The sequence below is a fragment of the Anabrus simplex genome, chromosome 4 (assembly GCF_040414725.1).
Source record: "Anabrus simplex isolate iqAnaSimp1 chromosome 4, ASM4041472v1, whole genome shotgun sequence".
Classification (NCBI taxonomy): domain Eukaryota; kingdom Metazoa; phylum Arthropoda; class Insecta; order Orthoptera; family Tettigoniidae; genus Anabrus; species Anabrus simplex.
The window spans coordinates 71,866,715-71,890,319 of record NC_090268.1 but is presented as its reverse complement, the minus strand read 5'-3'; the positions used below and the strand labels follow the sequence as shown (position 1 = coordinate 71,890,319).

Sequence of the window (23,605 nt, the reverse complement as noted above, 5' to 3'; positions counted from 1 at the left end):
AATGGCTCGACGAATGGTTTGCCGCAAAAGACAATCAATTTTTCTGGCATGGTATTCATAACTTACCTGAGAGATGGCCGTAGAAACCGATGGCCAATATTTTCAATAAACAAAAAAAAAGAATTTCCCTTGAAAATTACGAGTTTTCTTTACGACAAAAAGCGGCAGAAACTTATGCATACACCTGGTATGTAGGGGTATACACTGTCAAAGAACATCACGGTTAGTTCGATAAATCTGCTCTATCGGGCTTGAAACTTGTGTGACGAGCACGAAGCTCACCTGAATCCGGCATTACTCTGACTGGCTGGTGCCCGGTACCATGTTCTGTTTTATCTTCACAATGGTGTTTTGTTGCTATACTAAGTTACACGATGTACAAGGTGTGTGTAAAATGTACGGTGAATGAACCGATATCGCACTAGTAACGTGTGGTAACACTGCGTGCATGCGCATGTGAACAGAGAGACATCTCCTGAAGTACCATGTAGCGTTGACAAACTGAGCTGAAGCAAGTTAGTCTGCTGCGGCCAGTCGAATGTTGCGCGTGCGAAGACTCGTGCCATAGTGCAATAGAACAATGCTTAAACATCAAGTTTTGTTACAAATGGGGGAGAAAAGGTAATGGAGACACATGCTTTACTGGTGCAAGTGTACGGGACAGAAGTCGCAAGCAGAAAATATGTTTACGACTAGTTCAAAAGTTTACGGGATGTACAGGAAACTCTTGATGCTACCACCATCGACCATCAACAAGCAGAGGTACAGAAAACATCGATCAAGTGCGACAGATGCTGACACAAAATCGGGGACTGGCTCTGAGAAGGATATCAGAGGAAGCAGTGATTAGAAAGGATAGTATGAATACCATCATTCACATCAATGTGGGTAAGCAGAAGATCTGTTCTGCATTTGTGCCGCGCACATTGACTGATGAGAAGAAGACAACATGGATGGAAAACGCTGGAGATTTTACTGGCACGTGTGCCCGAGATCCATCTTTCCTGAAAACCATCATCACAGGCGATGAGAATTGGTGCTACCAGTTCGATACGGAGTCCAAGCGAAAAACAATGGCATGGTGTTCAACAAGTTCCCCACTTCGTAGAAAGTGTTGCCCATAGAAGTCCAAGATCAAGACACTGTTGAACTGTTGATCTCTTTTTAACAACAGTGGCATGATCCACCAGAAATTCGTACCGGAGGGTCAAACTGTCAACGCCACATTTTACGAGAACATTTTGAAGTGGTTGCTGCTAGGCATCCGGCGTGTTCGGCCAGAGTTGTACGGCTCTTTTCACACGATCCACTTGCTTTTCGCGCCAAGCCACGTCACTCCACTTCTCAGACACTGTGTTTATCCTTGCTGCCCACATCCGGCAACTTCTAGTCCCCACCACATATTTTGCGTCTCGGTTTGGATCCGTACCATGGAAGCGAACGTTATCCTTGGGATTTATATTCTTACGAAAAGAAGATTGAGGTGAAATAAGAATACTAAGGTTCATTGGGTCAATCTACTGAATTCATATCATCTAGAATGAGGAGCTCATCGTTTTCTTCTACATAAACGTACCCAGTGATCCAAAAATGTTCTTTAATTACTTTCTTATGAGTGGGAATTTGTTTGACGAATTGTTGTCAATCCGGGCGAGTTGGCCGTGCGCGTAGAGGCGCGTGGTTGTGAGCTTGCATTCGGGAGATCGTGGGTTCGAGCCCCACTGTCGGCAGCCCTGAAGATGGTTTTCCGTGGTTTCCCATTTTCACACCAGGTAAATGCTGGGACTGTACCTTAATTAAAGCCACGGTTGCTTCCTTCCAACTCCTAGGCCTTTCCTATCCCATCGTCGCCAAAAGACCTATCTGTGTCGGTGCGACGTAAAGCAACTAGCAAGTTTACAGCGTCAGGACACCAACATAAGAAAATGTATTCCTCCGATATTTTGAGACAAAAACTTCGAACTTGTGACGCACACAATGTTGACCGTCTGAACGACTGATTTAGTGAGCTACCAGTATGGCCTTGCTACCTACACCTAACTTCTGTAAATAAAACACTGGTAGTTCACACGAATAAGAAAACGTTATTATGCAATTTAATTGGAAGCAATTCTTTTAAAATAAAGACTGCTAAAAACTCTGATTAATTATATTTTCAATGATCTATGTTATTGTAATATTGAATAAATCGATAACATATAACACACACAGACCTTTATTGTAGTTATCAACTTCTCTCTCTTTGGAATCGTCCAGTTTGGCAAAATTTGGAATCACTTCATAGGGAACTTCATTCCACATTTGAAACTTTTAATTTTATTTGAATAGTATGTCGTTCGTAAATCCCACGGACAAGGACGATTTTGTATTTCTATAATTAACTTTTCAGCATCTATGAATAGAACCGATATTTTGATACGAAATCTTCGAACTTATGGCGCACACAATTTGACCGTCTGAACGAGCTAATCTGATTTAGTGAGCTTCCGATCGTCGAGAGTGGAAGACACTTAAGGCCAGTTGACAGCAGCCTTCTGTTGACATGAATGGAGGGATGTTGCGCCACACGAAGTGTCTCGTGTGAATCCTACGGGCCCCTTTCTACACCTCTGGTGCAGTGGAGTGGAGTGGCGTCGAAAACAGTGGATCGTGTGAAAGGAGCCTAAAAGATTGGAAAGTGGAGTCTTCTCCACGACAATGACCGACCATACACCGCGATCCGTGAGCGCAATTTCTTGGCCAATTGGCGCGTAACTGTTCTCGAACATCCACCATGCTTCCTGGATGTGATGCCTGCAGACTTCGTTTTGTTTCCCCGCCTCAAGGGAATCCTGAAAGGCTCACTGTGCTGACATAGTGAGCATCTATAGACGTGTGACGTCAGTGTTTCGATGGATTCCAAAAGTCACCTTCGCTGTCAGTTTCCAGCAGATGTATACACGTCGTAAGTGTAATGTGGTCAATGAAAAATACTTTGAAGAAGACTAGAAGTATTTTGTTTGTAATCACTGTTTTCTTTGTGTTATGGTATTTACCGTATTATTAGACACATTTTTATATAAATAAAACTATAACTTTGTCTGTATATCCAAACTAGCTTTTACTTGTTGGCGACTCCGCCCCCAAAACCCAGTTGCTGTTCTTTAGAAGTGGTAATTTGGAAAATTACTATGGTGAAACGGTACATCGTTTCAACAAACGGATTGCGCCACCAAACGGCCACTTTAGTGGCCCACGTGTTTGGTCCTATGATATTTTCTCGTATATTGGCGATTTATAGTACTGACAGAGGTACGCTTTTCACAAGATGAGAAATTGTTTTCCTCAGCTAATGGTCAGCTACATTATTAAAACTTGGGAGGCCTATCGAGCAGTAGCGGCGATTGGGAATTAAAAGTGCGGGGTAAAAGAAAAGTACAGACAACAAACAATACCCGAGTTTGTGGGATATAGCGTCGGGGGGTGGGGGTAAGGTATATACATAAAAACTAAAAAAGGGCAAAATATTGTAAGTTTTTAATGCTATCTCAGCGAATTTTGACAGAGAGGTAAAGATTGACAATTTACCAATTTAAGGTAGGTAAGGTAAGGTAAGGGCTGTTCTGCCCGAAGGCAGGTCCGAACCTCCGCAGAGGTGTTCCTGAGACGGAGTTTACATGCGGTAGGGTGGCCAGTTCCTTTTCGCTCCTCCATTCCCTTACCCCCCACCAACAGCGCGTGGCAACCCATCCAACTCCTGACCACGCCCAATGTTGCTTAACTTCGGAGATCTCACGGGATCCGGTGTTTCAACACGGCTACGGCTGTTGGCTACCAATTTAACTGCGGTAATAATAGTCTTTTGAGATTTTGATTGAATACTATACACTAAAACTTTCACCAGAGGAACAATATTTCACATTTGTTACAATTAAAAAGAAATACGGCGTGATTATACAACTAAAATGATTTAGTATTTGATGACTATACACTAAAAAACTAACAGACACTAAGAGACTGCCAGACTGATGAATGTACGGGGTAAGGTGGTGAACCATACTTCAGTGTCTATGACCTTAGCAAAACAGTGAGAATATCCATTGTACAGAAAACGTTGTCAGCAGTTTCTAAGAAGATGACTCGCAGTGTATTAAAATGGCCTACAATGTACTACAAGAGAAGAAAGTAAGGGATCTGGCATACATTCATGTTAATTTCACATTCATCACAAACACCATAAAACAATTAGTCGTCAAAATTCAGTCTCATTGAATCATTGTATTTACAAAACCAGAGTGTCAGTTAAAAACATTCAAACTAATCTTGTCCAGACATAAACTTACACCGCAATGTTTGGAAATATTGTTAATGGTTTAGTGTGCACAAAATTATGGCGTAAACGCAGCGAGAATGACAATGATGCGTAGGCTAAGTAAATTTGTTGTTGTGTTGTAAGCTACGTATTTGCCACTTCTTGATCTCAACCAGATTTAAATATTGTACACAAATGCTACATTATAGGCCTATATATAATATCTTGCATATTCTATTTTAAATTATTATTATTATTATTATTATTATTATTATTATTATTATTATTATTATTATTATTATTATTATTATTATTATTATTATTTCGTTATGCCCAAGTAAGGAACCCGACTGAACTTATTTAACTGATGTTGCCTTTTCCTTCTCCCAAAATATCTTCATCTTCTCGCTGTGGCTTTTCGTGCGATCTTCTGACCAGGTTTTGTTGGTGGTAGCGCTTGGATGATGTTGGGGTGCTGATATATGACTAATTTTCTGAACTTAGATCTGTCTAACACAAAGTCATCTGTGATGCATTTTCGTGAAAATCTTTTCCAACTTCGAGCAGCTATTTTTTTTAAACTTTCATTGGTAGGGCAAGGTTTAGAATTATTTTGGTCAATCTCTGATTACTCATTCTGAGAATATGTCCATAAAATTTCAAATTTTTCTTATCATTTCCTTATCATCCACATGCCCCCTATACAGACTGGTCCAAAATTTTTCCCTAAGATTTTATTTCTTGCTTTCCTACATCTTTAATCAATGATCTGCCCCCAATGATCAGTGTTTCAGATGCGTATAGTACTTCAGTGATTATTATTATTATTATTATTATTATTATTATTATTATTATTATTATTATTATTATTATTATTATTATTATTATTATTATTTAAAATGCACAGTACTCCTTCAGGTAATTTTCATTAATTTCATTGCGCCTATTTTAAACAAATAAGAACCTATTTTATACATTTTTCCCACCTACATGCGCGCCTAAAACTAATCATTTTGGGACCTAAAGTTCCGATGTGTAGTCATGACTCCTCTTTAGGTCCCTCCGTAGGAGGGGAGGTGGAATAACACCCACGGTATCCCCTGTCTGTCGTGACAGACGACTAAAAGGGCCCCCAGGGGCTCATAAATGGCGAGAGTGGGTTGGCGACCTCAGGGCCCTGAGATTAGTCCTGGCATTTCTTCCAGTTACTTGTGCCAGGCTCCTCTATCCTATCCGACCTCCCTTGGCCAACTCTTGTTCTTTTCCGACCCTCGAGGTCTAGGTTTAGTTTCCAGCCCTTCGTGGCCCTTGTCTTTCTTTGGCCGATGTCTTCATTTTTCGAAGTGACGGATCTCTTCCATTTTTCTCTCTGATTAGTGTTAATAGAAGGTGGTTGCCTAGCGGTACTTCCTCTTAAAACAATAACACCACCAGCTCTCCTTAAGATAGAGAATCCCATTTCTATTTGAAGGTTCTGATGCTAAATATAGGAGAACAGCAGTGTCTCATATCTGGGGCGAATAACTGATAGCCACTTCTCTTCATCATGTGTCTGCTGCAGATAAGTGATGGCCATGCCGTATCCTAACAAATGTCCACTCCCTCGCACGCACGACCTGCCTCTTCAGATTCTCATTCGATATTGTGAGAGGCCCGTATTGCATGGTAGTCTACTCTCAGGAGATAAATCCATTGGACTGTTGACAACTTGTGAGAGGTGTTATCACAACCAGAACATCAGCTCAGCACGTGGGAGAGTTTCGGGAAACGTCTTGCTAAAAATGATTTAATGAGTGTAAAAGATCTCTGATCCGCTTTTATCCGGATCACTTGTTTACGCGGCGTGACTCTTGCCATGTGCTACGGCTGGGAGCAAACTACTAAATTCTTTACCAGTAAGGTCAGATTGTCTGATTGAACTTTGAGCACATGAATACGATAATTAAATTAAAAATCATCATATTGTTTGGGTTTTCCAGATTTATTCTTCTCGTGATGAGCATAGCTTTGGTTTTTAAAGGATTAAACTGAAGTTTATTTTCAGTGCCCCCACTGAAATAGAATACCTAAGGCTGAGTTAGCTGGATTTTGGACCCCTTTAGATAACAAGCATCATCGATTCAGGATTGTGCTTTGGAAGCAAACCCTTGGTCAATACTGTATATACCATTGTTTCAAGTTACTTCCTGGGAAGCAGTAGCGGCGATTATGGATTAGAAGTGGGAGGGAGGTGGGGGGGCAAAAATATGTAGACAACATAAAGTAGCCGGGTTGAGGGATATAGCGGGCGGGGGTTATACACATCAAAACTTAATTAAAAAAAGCTACAAAATGGCAAGTTTTTCATGCTCCTTGAGCGAATTTCGACAGAAAGGTAAAGGTTGTCAGTTTACTAACTTAAGTGCGGCAATAATAGCTTTTTGAGATTTTGATTCAATTCTATACTTTCACCAAAAACAATATTACACACGTATTGCAATTAAATAGAAGTACGGAGTGATTTTAAAATTAAAAAATCATTTAGTATTTGACTACACTCTAAGAAACTAACAGGCACTAAATAAACTGCCAGGTGAATCATACCTCAGTGTCCACGACTTTGGCAAAAAATATACCCCTGTTACACTTCCTAACAGCATTTGCGAAGTCTCCACACTTGCTGTGATGCTATACATATCGGTTAGCCACGACGAACGACATTTTGTGCGTATTTTCGATAATAATTTTGTTAATAATTAAACATTTGGACAAATTGTGTTTTTTAATAATTCCTAGTTTCAGCCGGCTAAAATGGAATAAAAATGTAAAGTTTTCTCTACAAAGTGGGGGAGGGGGGAACTGCCCCCCCCTCACCCCTTTAGTCGCTGCTACTGCTGGGAAGGTGGGGCATTGCAGGACGGATTCGATGATGATGATGATGATGATGATGCTTGTTGTTTTAAGGGGCCTAACATCGAAGGTCATCGGCCCCTAATGGTACGAAATGAAAGAACAAAAATTGCAAAGGCATCCATTGACCAAAATAAAAATAAAATATGGCATGAAGAATGAATGGATGGACAGGAACTCAACAAAACACAAAACAAACAAACAAACAAACAAAAACCAGTGGATCGGACTCAATACAGATCGAAAATAACATTATTACCGACCAAGGAACCACTTATAAAGCACAATGTTGCTTGGTGTCTAAAGGGGGTGCAAAATCCACGTCTAAGGCCCCACAGAATGGTACATGTCGCGAGTAAAATAGAACCATGGTATGTGTCATGTTGGGGTATTAATCAGAAGTAGCGAAGACTCACGGTGTTCCACAAAAGATGGTACTACTCACAAGTATTGCAATACGTACAAGTAACGCAGACCTATGGTGTGTCTCACACAATGGCCCAACTCAGAGTCAACGCAAACCGAGAAGGTTCCCCACCTAGGGGTACTAAACACGGGCGCCGGTATTCCCGTGGTGTTCCTCACATAGTGGGTACTAATCACAGGCAACGCAGACCAACGGTGCTGCTCATATAGTGGTACAACTCACAGGCTACGCCCAGACCCGCGGTGTTGCACACATGGATACGACGCACGGGTACTGGAATCCACCAGGCCCGGCTTTAACTGCTACTAATCACAAACCTATTTCGTACCGAATTTAGTGGTACTACTCGCAAGTACAGGCAACCTATGGTGTTCCCCGCATGATGGTACGATTCAAAATTAGTTTCATGGTTCTAATTCAGTCAGCCCTTGGTCGCCCCTTTTAGTCGCCTCGCACGACAGGCAGGGGATACCGCGGGTGTGTTCTACATATTTGTCCCCCACCCGCAGGGGGTAGTGTGTTTGGTCCGCGAGAGGTATTTTATTTCCCTCAAGTCCGCCGGCAAGCCGGTTAGGACCCCCCTATCCGCCACCTGGGACGCGCCACGTGAGTATCACCTCTCCCCATGCTACGCCTGCGTAGCAGGTTCGTGGCAGGACGGATTCACTGATTGTTTTAAGTTCATAATCATTGTTCATCGTCGTCTTTTTTGAATTGTAGCAGGTGGATTGATTTTGGAACTGTTTCTAACTTTCACTATTGTGAGTTGGATCCGCTGATTATTTTAAATTCATATTCATTCATTCATTCATTCATTCATTCATTTATTCATTCATTCATTCATTCATTCATTCTTCACCATCAAGTTTTGAATTCTGATCATTGGATGAATTTAGAAATTTTAAATTGTCAGTATATTTCGTCTCGTTTCGTACCATTAGGGGCCGATGAGCTAGATGTTCGGCACCTTTAAATAATAATAATAATAATAATAATAATAATAATATTAATAATAATAATAATAATAATAATAATAATAATCATCATCATCATCATCATCATCATCATCATAATCTTTCCCACTGAGAGTTAGGAACTGCATTGCTTTAACATATTTTAAATTATCTTGCTGGGACTTCCTCCTACCTGCATGGCCCGCTTGTTTGAATGCGTAGGTAAGTGTGAAAATGAATAACGTATTTCTTAAGTGTTTCTCTCAATTTGTATTTATATTAGATCACTAGTATCTTAGGTAAACCTACACCAGAGGTGCATGCTATGGTATAAGGTTTTTAATTATTGTTAATATCATCATTATTACCTAACAGATATTTATCTAGATGTATAATTTAGTCAGTACGTTATCTCATTGAATTTTGAATGTTGAAACCTCTTCTCATCCCCACGAATCTACTACGCTGGCGTAGCAGGGGGAGAGGTGATACTCCCACGTGGTGCGACTCAGGTGGCGGATAGGGGGGGTCCTAACCGGCTTGCCGGCGGACTTGAGGGAAATAAAATACCTCTCGCACAACAAACACACAAGCCCCTGTGGGTGGCGGTCGCAGACGAAGAATACACCCACGGTATCTCCTGCCTGTCCTAAGAGGCGACTAAAAGGGACGACCAAGGGATGATCGAATTAGAACCATGAGACTACTTGTAATTAGTACCACAACGCGAGGAACGTCATGGGTCGCTTTTACTTGCGCGTAGCACCACTATGTTAGGTAAAAAATAGGTTTGTGTTTAGTAGTGCAGAGTGCGTTGCCGGCTTTTACAGTACCTGTGATTAGTACCACTATATGAGCGACACCATGATTGATCGACACCATGGTTCTGGCTTGCCTATGATTAGTACCCACTATATGAGGAACACCACGGGATAGTGCGGGGTTCCTGTGGTTAGCACATTATGTGATGAACACCATAGTTTTGCGTTGCCTGTAGATGGCGGGGCAAGGTACGAAATACCATAGGTCTGTACTACATGTGCGAATTTCATTACCTGTGAGTATTACCATAATGTGTGGAATACCGCGAGTCTACGCTACTTTTGATTAGTACCGCAACATGACAAATACCGTGGTTCTACTTTCCTAGAGATAAGTACCATTATGAGAGGCGGATGACTTGGATTTTGGACCCCGTTAGACTGCAAGAATCATCGATTCAGTATTGTGCTACAGAAGCAGTCCCTTGGTCAGTAATACTAATGTTTCACTTCAGTTTCTGTGACCGTGAGGCATTGGATCGGATCCACTGATTGTTTTCAATTCATATCCATCAATTCATTCTTCGTCCTCACGTTTTGAATTCTGGTCAGTGGAGGATTTTGGACTTTTAATTTATCATACCATTTCGTCTCATTTTGAACCATTAGGGGCCGATGACCTAGATGGTAGGCCCCTTTAAATAACAAGCATCATAATCATCATCATCATCATCATAATCATCTTCTTCTTCTCCTCCACCAACAGCACCACTACCACCATCAACATCGTACTCATGATCTTTTGAATTTTTAAGAATAAGACAATGCAGCCTGTATTCTAGAATGTGGTTAAATGTAAGAGAGGGTAAGAGCGTAACTTCGCCATGTGTAAAGGCCCTTAAACCAATGACCACCTTCATCACCTCCACCACCTCTGCATATCGATTAAACCGACTTAGCATAATGAATTCACCTCTCTTGAAATCATTGGACGCTCTCCTGGTCGTTTTCTAGGAACCTTAAAATTTTATTGGTTTTACGTTCCACTAATTAGTTTTGCGGTTTGTTGAGACGCCTTTTAGGAACTTTAACAGGTTTTGCACTACAAGTACGAAGGAAGTTCCATATATAACGCAACACTTTTTTATTCTAAAAGCAGGTTCGTTTTATTGAGGATTCAAATACACCATGTTATTCCGCAACACTTTTGCTACAATACCCTATTTTTCAACATAATCTCCGCTCAATGCAACGACCTTACGCCACCGTAATGTGAGGGCCTGCATGGTACCACTCGACTGGTCGATATCGATGCATCGATAACTCCCCATCGTCCGCGGAGTGCATCCTTCATTGGGCTAAACAGATGGAAGTCAGAAGGTGCGAGATCCGGGCTGTAGGGCGGATGAGGAAGAACAGTCCACTAAAGTTTCGTAAGCTCCTGTCGGGTGAGGTCTTTCGTTGTCGTGAGAAGGCTCACCGTGCTTTTTTCCACTGCCAGGTCTCTGTAGACAGTCTGCAAGCGCCTATGAAAATGCGTGATGCCCTGGTTTTCCGCCAAAAGAAACTCAATAACTGCTCTCTGTTTGGTACTCACCTCCGTTACAGACGCCATTTTGAAGGATAGTTATAGCGCTGCCACCTATCGGAAATTAATGAAACTCTACGAGACGAAGCGGGAATATTCAAAGGTATCCCACACAAAATTCCATTTTTTAAAAACCGAAATTGACCGAGAAATAAAATGTGTTGCTTTATATATTAACCGCCCCTCGTACATTGCTGCGTGTACTTCAGTGATGTGTTTGTATTTTTCCCGCTACACTGTCTAAATTAGTTTTCTTCCTCTCCCCCTCCCCTGCAAGTCCAATTGCCAAGTGTCTCTCGTGAATTATATTAAATATATCCTCTATATGAACGTAATGTCGGATTGCTAACGACGCTTCCTCCATCGAGTATGTAAACTCCATGATGTCGTATCGCTTTAGTCCTTGATTAACCTCAAGTGTTTTCCCCAGTGGTTTTGGATTTTGAGCTTCGTACTTTATTTATTAAATGCTGGTACCTCCGTTTAATTCATGATCCCTCTAGTTTCCTTGTTATTCCTGAAAGCATTCAATAACTCGTTATGAAAACGCCCCTGTTGTGTTCATACAATATAAGAAACGAGCGAGTTCACTACTTGGTTTAGGTCTCGTTGCTGTGAGCTTGCATTCGAGAGTTGATGGGTTCGAACTTTACTGTTGACAGTCCTGAAGATGATTTTCCGAGATTTCGCATTTTCACACCAGGAAAACGCTTAATGAAATCCTATCGTCACCGTAAGACCTGTCTGTACCGGAGTAACGTAAAGCAAATAGCAAAAGGAAGAACAATCAATATAACACATCTGGTCTTAAACTTCGATACTACCGGGTGAGTTGGCTGTGCGGTTAGGGGCGCGCAGCTGTGAGCTTGCATCCGGGAGACAGTGGGTTCGAACGCCACTGCCGGTAGCCCTGGAGATGGTTTTCCGTGGTTTCCCATTTTCACACCAGACAAATGCTGGGACTGAACCTCATTGAAGGCCACGGCCACTTCCTTCCCACTCCTAAGCCTTTCCTATCCCATAGCCGCATAAGTCCTCTCTGTGTTGGTGCGACGTAAAGCAAATTAACAAAAAACTTCGATACTAAGATGAATATGCCCATATCAGTCTGTGGTGAGGTGTAATGTTTACAGTGTATTCCTGATATGGGCTAGAGCATGTTTTTTTCAGTCTCACAAGGAGACCGGGTTAACGTGTCTTCGCTGATTTGATCCATTTTCATTGTGCATGCAGGCCATGGAGATAACTTTCTCTGATTCAAATTGCAAGGCGCAGCTCCCACCCAATTCTGAGAAAATGGAATTTGAATATTGTACATCGAGAGTGCTTCACAAGACCAGTAGCACTCGACACATTTCCACAACGAGCGCATACCATAGTGAGGAAGCTCTCCGCTTAAATCAAAATAAATTCGAGTGATCACGGATCGAATATCTCCTTCGTAGAGTTTTCCTGGGTTTGTTTTAACGTTCACTTTTTACGTTATTTTCATTACAAGCACATTAAAGGTATGCGCAGTAATATGTATTTAACATATATGTGCGCGTTGTTATTTGCCTCTCTCTGGAAAATCGGATGTAAAACGGATGTTAAATATTAATTGTTTCAAGAAGTATGTAGGTACAGTTATAACTGATGATTACGAGTTTGAACAGCAAAAGAATACCCAGTATTTGAGCCTTTTTTGTTTTATATTTGGATAAAGGATTGTGAACAAAGTTTCAAAAAATTGTTTTCACACGTCTTCATTGATGTATTTGTTGTCTGTCGTTTAGGATTATACTCAAAGTGAGAAATAACGCGTACCTGTGAAAAATGCCAGGCAACAAAATATTCGATGCGGCGTATGAAGCTGACCGCTTGACCATTGTGCTGTGCGTTTTAGTGATGGGAATGGGTCACGTACTGGAGTGGCCTTACGAAGCACTCGGGAAATATTCAAGTTCCATTTTCTCGAAGTTAGGTGAGAGTTGATTACGCTTACTTATCCTTACACATGTTTGGCTACTGGAATGCAACATAGTAGGGGTTTAGTTTTTTCACACATCTGCAAACGAACTGTTCTTGTCCAGAACAATAACGGTGTCTGTATTGCATCAAGTGCCGTTTAATGCCAACGTAGCAGCAAACAACCAGTAAATAGCTAACCGTCATAGTTAATCTGGATTAATGTACACAGTTCAAAAAACATACGGAAACATGTTTTGTAACGTCTGGTATGTGAACGTTAATTTGGTAGATGGGGTTCCAATGGTGGTACAGTATACCTTGAGACCTTAGCTCCTCAGGGTAATCAAATCGCAGTTATACTCCACCTGTAGGCGTAGCCATGCATTAAACTGTCAGGTGACCCCTCAAACCAAAGTGAATAGCGGTGCGTCCGTGTGTCGTCGTAAGGTACACAGACTACTGCGGTCATTTGAGACATCTTAACGAGGTTCAAGTCGCAAGGTCCGTCACTTTGATCCAGGAAGGATGGACTTTTCGTCGTGTTGCTGTGGATCTCAATGTCTCTCCGTCAGTTATTCAACGCTTGTGGAATCGCTACAGTGGGACAGGCCAGTTCACAAGGAGGGTTGGACAAGGTCGTGGACGCATGACAACCCCACAGGATGACCGATATCTGACCATCTGTGCGTTGCGGCGTCGTTTAGCAACTGCCGGAGAACTGTAACAAGACCCCAGGAGGGTCACTGGAGTCACGGTGTCTGACCAGTCAGTGAGGAACAGGTGAAGAGAAGTAGTGTCCTTACGACCCAGACGTCCTGTTCGAGTGCCCCGTTTTAACGCAGCAACATCGCGCAGCTCGCCTTCTGTTTGCCCGTACCCACGTCAACTGGCAACTTCGCCAATGGAGACCTGTGTTGTTCACAGACGAGTCCAGGTTTCCCCTGGCACAGCGTGATGGACCTCAACGTGTATGGAGACGCCGTGGTGAGCAGTATATGCCTAATGTTGTCCAGGAAGGTGACCGATTCGGACAAGGTCCTGTGATGGAGTGGGGTGGCATCAGTATTGATGGTCGTACGGATCTTGTCGTCGTCCGTGGTAATCTTACCGCTGCGAGGTACATCGAGCAGATACTGCTACAGCATGTGTAGGTTTCTGCATACGGTGTTGGCCCTGAATTTGTACTCATGCACGACAATGCCAGGGCTCATGTAGCGCGCATCACCAGAGCTGTCTTGCGAGAACTGGGCATTCAAGGGATGGAACGGCCAGCAGTGATTCCCGACCTTAATCCCATCGAGCATGCGTGGGATAGGCTTGACAGAAGTGTTCGTGGGCGTTCTCTTCTACCACAGGCTCTCCAAAACCTCGAACAGGCTTTCATTGAAGAATATGGCCTAATACCACAACGTGACCTCCATCGACATATACGGAGCATGCCACGAAGGTGCCAAGCTGTGATAAATGCTCGTAGAGAACACATACCATACTTAATCTCTCCAACTGTGAAAAAATCCACCTTGGAGGACTGTTATCACTTTGTTTTCGCCCCTATTTGGACATTTCCGTTTGTGTTCTGAAAATGAAAGCGAATCCATCGATGTTTTTGCGGTAAAGAATAAAGGTTTAGTTGGTAATATACCTGGGTGTGAGGTATTGTTTTGCGGAGCCTGGCATACGTTCAGATACATGTTCACCGGGCGAGTTGGCCGTGCGCTTAGGAGCGCGCAGCTGTGAGCTCGTATCCGGGAGACAGTGGGTTCGAATCCGACTATCGGCAGCCCTGAGGATGGTTTTCCGTGGTTTCCCATTTTCACACCAGGCAAATGCTGGGGCTGTACCTTAATGAAGGCCACGGCCACTTCCTTCCCATTCCTAGGCCTTTCCCGTCCCATCGTCGCCATAAGACCTATCTGTGTCGGTGCGACGTAAAGCAAAATAGCAATAATAAAATAGCAGATACATGTTCCCCTAATGTTTTTGAACTGTGAATGTTTCAGTTTAACTGCTTTCGTTGTTTTTAAATAATTTGAAAAGCATGAACACTTTTGTTCCAAAAATAATATTTTTAGATTATAATATCGTGTACTGATTTGGTGGTGAAACTATATTTATATTTTTCACCAGTTATATAGTCAAGATATGAACACGATTACTTGTAATTGTTATAATTTACCATATTCAGAAAAACTGTTCGTTATTATTAAAAATAACCGGGATTAGACAATATTGACTGAATTTATCGATATAACCGTAATGTGTTATAGTTAGCCTATCTATAGATACGTTACGAATTCTGAATTGGTTAATGCGCCGGAAAAGACAATCGGATGCGATGGTTGTAAGTTAAGAAAATGTTCAACTGATGTACTGCTGTTAGTAAACATGTATTACAAGTTACATTTCTGGAGAAACTAATTTTGTTAGACCTACGTCGATTGAATTGTATTTTAAAGATCAATACTGCGCATCTGCAACTATATTAAACGATACTGTTTTCTTACATCACAATGTTTATGGCCCAGACACGTTCTCCATTCATGAAGTCTGTGTTGACGGACACGCGTACTTGTGCATCCATGACTCAGAAATCGTAGTAGTTTTACTTGTTTAGACGTAATGACTTGGCGCTGGATGGACCAATGGCGACGCGAGTGACCGAGGCGTGTACGCCAGGGCAAGGTCAGTAGACTTGTAGTGTCACATGACACCCCTGGGCCTCTACTTTAACGGACGGCAGTGTCGTCGCGACATCAATCCTTCAGCCACTTCCGCACGCGAAGTCAGACTCGAAGACGAGCACCATGCCCTGGTCATACTCTGACAAGTAAGTCAAATACAGTACACTGTGGGTGACGGGAGGTGGGCTCTGAACTCTTGTTCTTTGAACTGTGTAAAAAAAGCTTGTTTATTAATAATATTCACTGATTATGCTCTCAATATTGTGCTAGTAATGTTTAGTTTTAAGTCTTAATTTTCTTGTGCATGTTTGCTTTATGCTCTTGCATACGGTACTTAAGTATATGGCATTTTATATGGTTATGTTTCTAGAGAATTTTTAGTTACACTTACTCTTATGTGCCTTCGAAACTTCCTCTCTTCTTTCAGCTAGATTTTGTATTATATTTCTTTATTCCCACTCATAGTAATTTTCAATTTTCCAATTTATTTACATTATCTGGCAAATTATTTTGATGTGTACATCTATTTATTTTATTCGTTATTCTCAAGTAAGGTGTATATTTGAACTCATTAGCACTTATTTTCTTCTTCTCTTCCCAATATCTCTTCATCCTCTCGTTGTTCAGTCCATCCTGTATTTAGTCGAGTGGACTTTACAGAAAAGATTTGTTTGTGAATTAAATTTCTGAATTTTTTCTATCTCGAATGGTTTCTGCGTTAATGCCAGTTTCAGTTAGGTCTTCACTGATTTCTTTCAACCAGTTATTGTGATCTTTTTTCATTGATAAGGCTAAGTTTAAACTTTTCTTCGCGAGCCTTTGAATGATTAGAGTTTACAAAATTTAAAATACTGAACTTTTATAAATAGTATCAGACGTTTCCTTGATTTCGAAATGTTCGAAATGCTGACGTTCATTGCATCATTGATAACACGATGAGCAGTGTGTTAAATGCAAACGACGCCGTGATTGTGTCACACCTGAGGGGGTAGGCAATGCCGGTGTTCTAGATTACACTAAAGCCTTTGATCGATGTCTGCATGACCGATTGATCACTGCTTTGAGAAACACTGGAGTTCCAAATATTTTTGGGTGAATATATCACTTGTTATAAAAAGACATTGTAATGATTTAACTCTTTCAGGGCTGGATAGCTGACCATTAAAATTTGCTTTCTTTCCTCTTTGCTATCACAAATAATCAATCTATACTTTCTGTATCTTGGTTTGGAAAACTAGCTTTGGAAATACAGGCATGGTATATATTATTTTGTTCCATTAGTCCTGCATGTTGGTGCACCAGTGTTGTAAGGAATAAGTGAAATTAGACAGAAAAAGTTCAGAATATAACTAATTGATATGCTTGTAATTCATATCAGGCATTGCATAGAAAAATATACAGCTTTCTTGTTTTTACAAAATATATACTTCACACGCTATTTTTGTTTTGATTTGATACATTGTGTTCTTTTCTATACCTTTGCTGGACGAAAGTGACATCTCCTTCCTGTTAGCCCTTCCATCTCCCCCCCCCCCTTTCCCAACAATGTCCATCATTCAAGATATTTTCGTGAGAGCCGGCTGTAGAAATTCGTTTCTATACTTTTGCCACGGATCTACATCTTTCAAGAAGACCTTCGGCCAACTCGACTAGGAAATCCAAACTGTTTGGACAATATGTCCCGTTAGTACTGAAAAGGGAATTAAGAAACATTTTAAACTCACATTACTGAAGTTAGATGATACTTCCGTATCATATTCTTTTTGTAGCCTCTGGTTTTTAACCCACAGTGAGTGGAGAAGACATCCGTGGTATTCCTTGCTTGTCGTCAGGGGTAAATAAAGGAAGTAACCCCCAATGGCTCTCAACTTGGGAACGTAGGACAATGTCCACAATGCACCTATTAGAATCTAACTTCGCTTCCAGTGCTCCATGTTTATATTTCTTATCAAGCTTCTCTTGGTGAACATACCAAGGGTGTTAGTTTTAAGAAATCTAGAGTGTTTCATTTTCACATCTGTGATGGGTCTTTTGTTTTTTTCATTCTTTAAGAGTCTGATCTCTGCCTCTTTTTGCTATGATTAGAGTTAAGAAGGTATGCTTATCTCATTGTATTTTCCCTTAAAAAGAAGGTTCGCTTATCCAGTTGTACCACGATTTTCCTACCCCTAGCCGAGTCTCGCTTTGCTTCCACTTGTGTCAGATTCCTGGAGTTCACCTTTTCTATCCGACCTCCCTTGGTCAACTCTTGTTCTTTTTCGATCCCGATGGTTGTCAGGTTGTGTTTTCCACTTTTCTTATAGAAGGAGAATTTTGTTGGCTAACATCTCTTGATTCATCCTTTTGATGTGTCCATAAAAGTTCAGTCTTCTTTTACTCACCGTCATCGTACTTTTTCGATGGTTTTATAGAGTTCCTGATTTGATCTCAACAGGAAACTTATGTTGGTCATTTTGTAACTTCTTTGAACCCACGATTTTTCGAAGGAACTTCCTTTCTCCTTTTTCAAGGACTGAGCCTGCCATCCTTGTCAGTGTTTCTGCTCGATAAAGGCACTCACTACTGTGCAGTGATGTCTTAATTTGGCTGGAATGGAAATGGACTTGGACTTATTTGTGTCATGCCATAGTCTGAAGGCCATCTCCATCCTCCTCACCCTATGTTATATTGCTTCCTTTTCATTTCCATTGGAAGTGTGATGGAACACGATGAATGTCCCCAAAACGGAGTTACAATCCTGTTCGTGTCATTTGCCTTGTCTGAGTCTACGAATGATGTTTTTTGAAAGGAAATTCTTAATCCTGCTTTGGCCGCAACATTTTGCAGTTCTTCAACTTGCCTCTTGGCTGTTTGAGGGTTGTCTGTTATCAGAACGTCGTCATCTGAGAAGGCTAGACAGTCCAACATGAGGGCATTCTTCCAACAACCTACCTTTACCCCATTCTGAGTTTCATTTTCAGTCATTCTAGATCTCCATTCCCTGATGGCCTTTTTTAGGATGAAATTAAAGAGGAGTGGAGAAAGGCTATCTCCTTGCCTTAGGCCTGTATAATCTCAAATGGTTTAGAGAGTTCACCCATAAATTTAACTTGGGAAAAGGTGGTCCTTGAGGGTTTGCCTAATTATAGCCAAGGATTTTTCATCAGCTCTTAAATCCCGGAGAACGTTTACGAACACTCCACGATCTGAAGAATAATACACCTTCTTGAAATCTACAAAGGTTAAGATTGTCCTCTTCTGGTTTCGCATGGATCATACTTTGATTAATGATTTTAGGTTATATATTTGCTCCGCCCGCGAACGCCCTTGCCTGAACCATATTCATCTGTCTCTTTATATAAATTAGTCTCAAGTCTGCGTTGCAAGGCTTTTGAGAGGATTTTGTATGCTATAGGAAGAAGGGAGATACCTCCGTAGTTACTGACATTGGCTCGGTCTCCTTCATTTTTGTGTGCAAAGGGTGGATGAGTGCATTCTTCCAATCATTTGGAATGTCTTTTGCTTACTAGATATGGGCAAATAATTCCTCTAGTTTATTCATCACATTTTCATCAGCATATTTGAATAGCTCTGCAGTAATTGAGTCCTTCCCCGGAGCGTTGTTGTTTTTTTAGTTCCTTAATGTCCGCTCCCGTAGCGCAACGGTTAGTGTAATTAGCAGCCGTCCTCGGAGGTCCGGGTTCGATTCCCTGTACTGCCAGAAATTTAAGAATGGCAGGAGGGCTGGTAGGTGGTTGAAATGGTGCATGCTGCACCACCTCGGGATGAGGACACGAGTTTCACTTTACTTTTAGTTCATTAATATCTTTAATGTATTATTAATAATGTGTACATTTTACATCGTTATGCCCTACGCAGGAGCTCGATTAAACCAGCTTAGCTGATGTTTTGGCCTTCTTCTCCTCCCAAAATCTCTCCATTCTCTCGCTGAGCTTCTTCCTTCACTCTTCTGTCCAAGTTATAGTGACTCTGGTGTTGGGTTTGTCTTCAAACTGGTGATTGTCAATTTTGGTTCTGAATTTACACCTGGCCTGTACAATGTCTACGGAGATGTTTATTTCATGGAGATCTGTTTCAATTTCACGAAGCCCGCTTTTCTTGGTTTTATATGAAAGGGCCAGGTTGAGAATTGTTTTAGTTAGTCTGTTACTGTTCGTTCTGATAATGTGTCCATAAAATTAATATCGTCTTTTACGGAAAGTGTGAGATATTTTTTCAGAATGAAAATGTATTTCCTGCGATGGTTTTTCCACCATATTCCTTCTATATAAACTGGGCAAAATTTTTTCTTAAAATTTTCCTTTCCTGTTTCTCTGTATCCTTGGTTAGAGACCCGCCACCAATGATTAAGGTTTCAAAAGCATATAACGCTTCAGGTTTGATTACTGTGTTATAGTGTCTAAGTTTTGTTTTCTGACATATTGATTTTTATTGTACCTGTTCCAAGTGATCCTGTAAGCTTTCTGTAATTTGGAAATTCTTTCTTTATTTATTTGCTTCGCGGTTTAAAGCAGTGGGGTGAATAATTTCTCCTAAATATTTGAATACGTTTACCCGAACAATTTTCCCGAATTTAGTTATCATAGGTTGTCCATCTAAGTATTGTGAAGCTCCTTCCATGTATTGAGTTTTCTCATACGCGATTTGAAGTCCGGTTTTGATGGCAATTTCATGTAATTTTTCAATGGAATGAATTGCTTCTTGCCTGTTATTGGAAAGGATTGCTAATCATCCGCAAAAGCCAGGCAGTGCAAGTGAATTCTACCTTTATTATTATTATTATTATTATTATTATTATTATTATTATTATTATTATTATTATTATTATTGTTGTTGTTAAAATAAGACTCACCTCCAACACCACCAATTCCAAAACTAGTAATACATTTGACTCAACAGATAAAACTCTAGTCCGTGTGAATTCGTTATTTATACAATAATCATGCACGTCAATTCCAATCACAAAAGCCAAGCATTGAGGCTGAAAATATCGTCTCACTGACTATGTGGCAGTCAAATGCCTGCATGACTTCTGGCTGAGCAGCAGTCGACCTGGTATACCAAGACGATTAATGAGCTGTGTGAGTGATGCCTTCGTTTCTTATTTATTTGCAATTATTTACGCTAATTTTTACGATCTTTTACCTTACGTCATTACGACATTGCGATCTATTTCCATGTGTGTATTGTATTGACAAATGTTCAAACATATTTCGTAAACACCCCCAACCCAAACCCCATGGCACTATAGCCCTTGAAGGGCCTTGGCCTGCCAAGCGACTGCTGCTCAGCCCGAAGGCCTGCAGACTAAGAGGTGTCGTGTGGTCAGCACGACGAATCATCTCGGCCGTTATTCTTGGCTTCCAAGACCGGGGCCGGTATCTCACCGTCAGATAGCTCCTCAATTCAAATCACGTAGGCTGAGTGGACCTCGAACCATCCGTCAGGTCCAGGTAAAAGTCCCTGATCTGGCCGGGAATGAAGCTGGGGCCTGCGGATAAGAGACAGGCACGCTACCCCAACACCACGGGGCCTGCATATTTCGTAGCATTTCATTATTATTATTATTATTATTATTATTATTATTATTATTATTATTATTATTATTATTATTATTATTATTATTATTATTATGTAATCAGTTTACCTTCCAGGTTTGGTTTCTCCCCGGTACTCAGCGAGGGATCCCATCTCTACGGTCTCAAAGAGCAGTGTCCTGGAGCGTGGCAGACATTTGGTCGGGAAAAGGGCGACCTCACTTGCTAGGCTGAACAGAGCGGTCTTGTAAGGCATGGAAGGATTGGAAGGGGTAGGCTAGGCAAGGAAGAGGGAAGGAAGCGTCCGTGGCCTTAAGTTAAAACCATCCCGGCATTTGCTTGGAGGAGAAGTGGAAAACCACGGAAAGCCACTTCGAGGATGGCGGAGGTGGAAATCGAACACACCCCTCTACTCAGTTGACCTCCCGAGGCGGAGTGGACACTCATTCAGTCCTAGTACCACTTTTCAAATTTCGTGGCAGAGCCGGGAATCGAACCCGGACCTCCGTGGGCGGCAGCTAATCACACTATCCACTGCACCACAGAGGCGGACCTTCGTACCATTTCAAAGACTTTAATAAGAGGGAAGGTACTCACAGGGTTCGTACTATTTGTGACATGGAGGAGGGTTGTAACAAAATAAATAGGTGCAAAATCGAAGTCATTGAGGATTTCTTGAGGATGTTTGAAAACTTAGTTACCACTACAGTGCTATAGGTTGTTTCTCCTGCCGGTCTGAGTGGCTTAGGCGATTAAAGCGCTGGCTTTTTGAGCCTAAGTTGTCCGGTTCGATCCTGGCTCAGTCCGGGGATATTTGAAGGTGCTCAATTACGTCAGCCCCGTGTTCGTAATTTTACCGGCACGTAACATCAAAATATTCTTCTTCTTCTTAATGTGTTTACTCTCCAGGGTTGGCCTTTCCCTCGGACTCAGCGAGGGATCCCACCTCTACCGCCTCAAGGGCAGTGTCTTGGAGTGTGAGTCTCTGGGTCGGGGGATACAACTGGGGAGACTGACCAGTACCTCGCCCAGGCGGCCTCACCTGCTATGCTGAACAGGGGCCTTGTAAGGCATGAAAGGATTGAAAGGGATAGGCTAGGCAAGGAAGAGGGAAGGGAGCATCCGTGGCCTTAAGTTAGGTACCATCCCGGCAGTTGCCTGGAGGAGAAATGGGAAAACACGGAAAACCACTTCGAGGAGGGAATCGAACCCCCATCTACTCAGTTGACCTTACGAGGCTGAGTGGACCCCGTTCCAGCCCTCGTACCACTTTTCAAATTTCGTGGCAGAGCCGGGAATCGAACCCGGGCCTCTGGGGGTGGCAGCTAATCACACTGACCACTACACCACAGAGGCGGCAAAATAATATTAATAATTATTATTTAGTTTCTCTCTCCTCTTCATGCAGGTATGTGAACAGTAAAGTATCGAAGTGGTGAATGAACCATGGCGTTATTAGTTTCGGTTCATTGTCAAGGAGTCTGAGGAGTGTGCCATTCTCCAGTTTGGTCCGGTTTGTACAGTAACCCGTGACTTCGAGGGCACTTGACCTCTCCTCGGCCATTTTACATGCCAGTGCCAACGTCTGCGACGACTTTATCATTTCGGCCTTCATTACGGCTGATAAGGTCTCACCACTACATTGATAAAGCGTGAAAATGACAGTCATGTGCGATCATCCTGAAAATGATGTTCATAATTAATTGAAATTAATCTAGAAGAACGTATTGAATTCAGAGTCCAAGATGTTCTAAACTTGGGACCCCTGTGACCCGGGTTCGATTCCCGGCAGGGTCGGGAATTTTAACCAGCATTGGTTAATTTCGGCTGGATGCATGTGTCGTTTTCATCATTTCATCCTCATCATGACGCGAAGGTCGCCTACGGGAGTCGAATCAAAGGACCTGAACCTGGCGAGCCGAACATAACCTCGGACACTCCCGGCACTAAAAGCCATACGCCATTTCATTTTACCACTAGTGCCATTCGCGGTAAGAGGATGCCGTTAAAATGGATAAGGATAGTACGGAAAATATCTTTGTGCAGCATGCATTGATATATTGTAGCGAAACAGTGGACATTATCAAGGTATGAGGGGGGAAGAGCCAGTGACAGAACCGTTGGTTAGCCGTTGCGTCTTCTGCATAATATCCCTTGTGTACGCTAGATAGAATATATCCCTTTCCTGTTGTTAGAGGCAACTGAAAGAGGTGACCCTTCAGGGGTTCTAAACTTGGGGGTGTGGGACCCTAGAGAATTACGACAGTACTTTTACTTATTTGTGTTAGGTTCTAAACTTGGATCTTTTCCATCCGACCTTCTTTGGTCAACTCGTTTCTTCTGATGCTCAGGAAGTGCTTTATCTTCACGCTCTTCGTTGCCCTTTCCGTTCTTTCGCCGGTAACTTCATTGAAGAGTCGGACTTCTTCAATTTTTTTCTATGATTGGTTTTAATTAAGAGAGGATGGTTGCTCAGAAGTACTTCCTCTTAAAAACGGCGATCCAGTGTTGCCAGACATACAGATAAA

At 41.8% G+C, this 23,605-nt stretch overlaps 1 protein-coding gene across 3 annotated transcripts in view; it reads left to right on the top strand.

Moving 5' to 3' along the window:
* Positions 1-23,605, top strand: part of Uro (Urate oxidase) — a 124,188-nt gene that overhangs the window by 74,377 nt on the left and 26,206 nt on the right. Inside the window, exon 2 of one of the 3 annotated variants that reach the window (XM_067145100.2) lies at positions 15,474-15,686. The exons of the other annotated variants lie outside the window; for them this stretch is intronic. Within the exon in view, the coding sequence (XP_067001201.2) occupies positions 15,664-15,686 (23 nt within the window). The 5' untranslated portion in view covers positions 15,474-15,663. The remainder of the gene's footprint in view (positions 1-15,473; positions 15,687-23,605) is intronic. 3 annotated transcript variants of the gene reach the window in all.